Genomic DNA, 2,961 nt, shown 5'->3' on the forward strand with positions numbered 1-2,961 from the left:
TGGAGGGACCCTGGGGGTGGAGGGGGGCTGGGGGGCCTTTTAGGGGCCTCTGGGGGGGTCAGCAGGGGTGGAGACACCGTACAGTGGGTCAGGGATCCAGGCTGGGGGAGGTCTTTGGGATGGGGGGACCTGGGGGTCCCCCAGCTCACCTTCCGCCCCCAGCGCATCGGGGAGGACTACATCGCCGACCTGGACCAGCTGCGCAAGCTCCTGGCGCACGTGGACGACGAGGCCTTTATCCGGGACGTGGCCAAAGTCAAGCAGGTACCGGGACGGGGGAGGGGGTCCCGATCCGGGCCCCGATCCTGGGGGAGCGGGTCTCACCCGTGCTTTCCTCCACGCCAGGAGAACAAGCTGAAGTTTGCGGCCTACCTGGAGAAGGAGTACAAGGTGAAGATCAACCCCAACTCGCTCTTCGACATCCAGGTGAAGCGCATCCACGAGTACAAGCGCCAGCTGCTCAACTGCCTCCACGTCATCACCTTCTACAACCGTGAGTCCGGGGCGCCCGGCCTCTGGGGTGCGCCAGCTCCGTGCCCGCCGCCCGTCCCAGAGCTGCGGGGAGCCCAGGCCTCCGGGCTCCCAGTGCCCCTGCTCTACCCACCGGGCCCCACCCCCTCCCAGCGCTGGGGGACCCCAGGTGTCCGGGATGCCCCAAAGCCCCTGCCTTCCACCCCTGCGCCCCCTCGGGGAGGGCAGTGCACCCAGGTGTCCTGACCCCCACCCCAGCCCCCCCAGGCATCCAAGCTCCCAGCCCTCCTGCTCACACCCCCCAGGCTGGAGACAACCCAGGCGTCCGGGCGCAGCCCCTCACCCCTCTGTCTCCCCGCAGGGATCAAGAAGGAGCCGAACAAGCACTTTGTGCCCCGCACCGTCATGATTGGGGGCAAGGTGAGGCTGGGAGGGAAGGGGCTGAAGGGTGGGGCTATGGGGTGGGCGGGGAGTTCAGTGGGGTGGGAGTGCTGCCCAGGTCTGGGGTCCCCCCAGAGCAGAGCAGGGCGGGGGGCGAGGGATAGGGTGAGGGGGGCTGACTGCTGCCCCCCGGCCCCCCAGGCAGCGCCCGGGTACCACATGGCCAAGATGATCATCAAGCTGATCACGTCTATCGGGGACATTGTGAACCACGACCCCGTGGTCGGCGACCGCCTCAAGTTCCTCTTCCTGGAGAACTACCGCGTATCCCTGGCCGAGAAGGGTAGGGCCCGACCCCTGACCTCTGACCCCCAAGGCTTGAGCCCCTCCATAATGTGTGTCCGTGGCTGCAAAGGGTAGGGCCTGCCCCTGGGTGAGGACAAGTGACCTCTGACCCCCCCAACCCCTAGGCTTCGTGTTTAACCCTGCATGTGCCATGAGTGACCCCGAGTGGGGGGTGAGTGCCCCCTAACCCTGGCTGCTGTTTAACCCTGTACATGCCAGCAATGGCCCCAGGGCAGGGGGGGGCTGACTCCCGAGTTCCCGGGCTGGCGTTTAACCCCGTGGTACCGTGGGCAGTGGTGCCGGCGGCCGACCTGTCGGAGCAGATCTCCACGGCGGGCACCGAGGCCTCGGGCACTGGCAACATGAAGTTCATGCTCAACGGGGCCCTGACCATTGGCACCATGGACGGCGCCAATGTGGAGATGGCTGAGGAGGCGGGCGACGGAAACATCTTCATCTTCGGCATGCGCGTGGACGACGTGGACCAGCTCGACCGCCAGGGGTGCGTGTTTCCCCCAGGGCTGGGGGCTCCCACTGCCCCCCTCCCCACTGCCCTGGGGCTAGAGACCCCCCATGACCTCTCAACCCCCCTCAGCTTCTTCCCAGTCTCCTCCTGGCTCCCTGGGGCTGGAGACCCCCTGACTGACCACCCCCATAGACACCTAACCCTTCCTCCCCTACCACTCTTTGACCCCAGGGGGTTCTGGGGGGCAGCTGTGTCCTGGGGTGACCCCAGCCCCCCCTTTCCTGGGAGCCCACGGTGACCCTCCTCATGCCCCCAGGTACTGCGCCAAGGACTACTACGACCGCCTGCCCGAGCTGAAGCAGGCCATGGACCAGCTCAGCACCGGCTTCTTCTCGCCCAGGCAGCCCGACCTCTTCAAGGATGTGGTCAACATGCTCATGAACCACGACAGGTCCCGCGCACCTGGGCCCCATCCTGCTGGGGGGCTGAGCCCCCGGCACCTGGCTTCTCCCCCCGCCGGGGAGCGGGCGCTTGGAGCCGGGAGGGAGCCACCAGGGCCTTTCCCCACCTGGCTGGGAAGGCCGTGGGGTGGGAGGGGTCCTTGCTGGGGCATCTGGGGTGCTGATACCCCGCTCCCTGCCTACCCCCCCAGGTTCAAGGTCTTTGCCGACTATGAGGCCTACATCAAGTGCCAGGAGCAAGTCAGCGCCCTCTACAAGGTGAGTGCCCGCCTGGCACGTGCGTATGTAAGCCAAGGCGGGGCCTGACACATATGATGGCCTCCCCCCCACCCCAGGACATGTCTGGGGGGGTCTGACGTGTGTCCTGAGGGGGCTGACACACTTGTCCGGTCTGTCCTGGAGAGGCGACACATGGGTCTGAGGACCCATGTGTCCATGCATTCAAGAGAGTCCTGACACAGTTGTGCATGTGCCCCAATGGGGCTGACACACTTGTCCATATGTGCCTGGGTGGAGGGGCAGCTGCATAGCCAAGTGTCCCAGGGGGGCTGACACGCGTGTCCAGGAGCTGACATGTCTGTTTGCTTGGGGGAGGGGCTGACGCGCGTGTCCCTGTGCCCGGGTGGGGGCTGACACGCATGTCTACGTGTGTTGCAGAACACGAGGGAGTGGACGCGTACGGCAATCCGCAACATCGCAGCCTCGGGCAAGTTCAGCAGCGACCGCACAATCGCGCAGTACGCCCGCGAGATCTGGGGCGTGGAGCCCACCCGCGCCAAGATCCCCGCCCCCGACGACCCCCGCGAGTAGCCCCCGAGGCCCCGCCCCCAGGCTGGA

At 66.8% G+C, this 2,961-nt stretch overlaps 1 protein-coding gene across 1 annotated transcript in view; it reads left to right on the forward strand.

Moving 5' to 3' along the window:
• Positions 1-2,955, forward strand: part of LOC102372584 (glycogen phosphorylase, muscle associated) — a 20,532-nt gene extending 17,577 nt beyond the window's left edge. Inside the window, 8 exon segments of the mRNA XM_025214931.1 lie at positions 66-264; positions 346-493; positions 833-891; positions 1,054-1,195; positions 1,492-1,699; positions 1,980-2,114; positions 2,316-2,382; positions 2,782-2,955. Coding sequence (XP_025070716.1) covers positions 66-264; positions 346-493; positions 833-891; positions 1,054-1,195; positions 1,492-1,699; positions 1,980-2,114; positions 2,316-2,382; positions 2,782-2,934 — 1,111 coding nt within the window. The 3' untranslated portion in view covers positions 2,935-2,955.
• The last annotated feature ends 6 nt before the right edge of the window (positions 2,956-2,961 follow it).

This window comes from Alligator sinensis, unplaced genomic scaffold (assembly GCF_000455745.1).
Source record: "Alligator sinensis unplaced genomic scaffold, ASM45574v1 scaffold1302_1, whole genome shotgun sequence".
NCBI lineage: Eukaryota > Metazoa > Chordata > Crocodylia > Alligatoridae > Alligator > Alligator sinensis.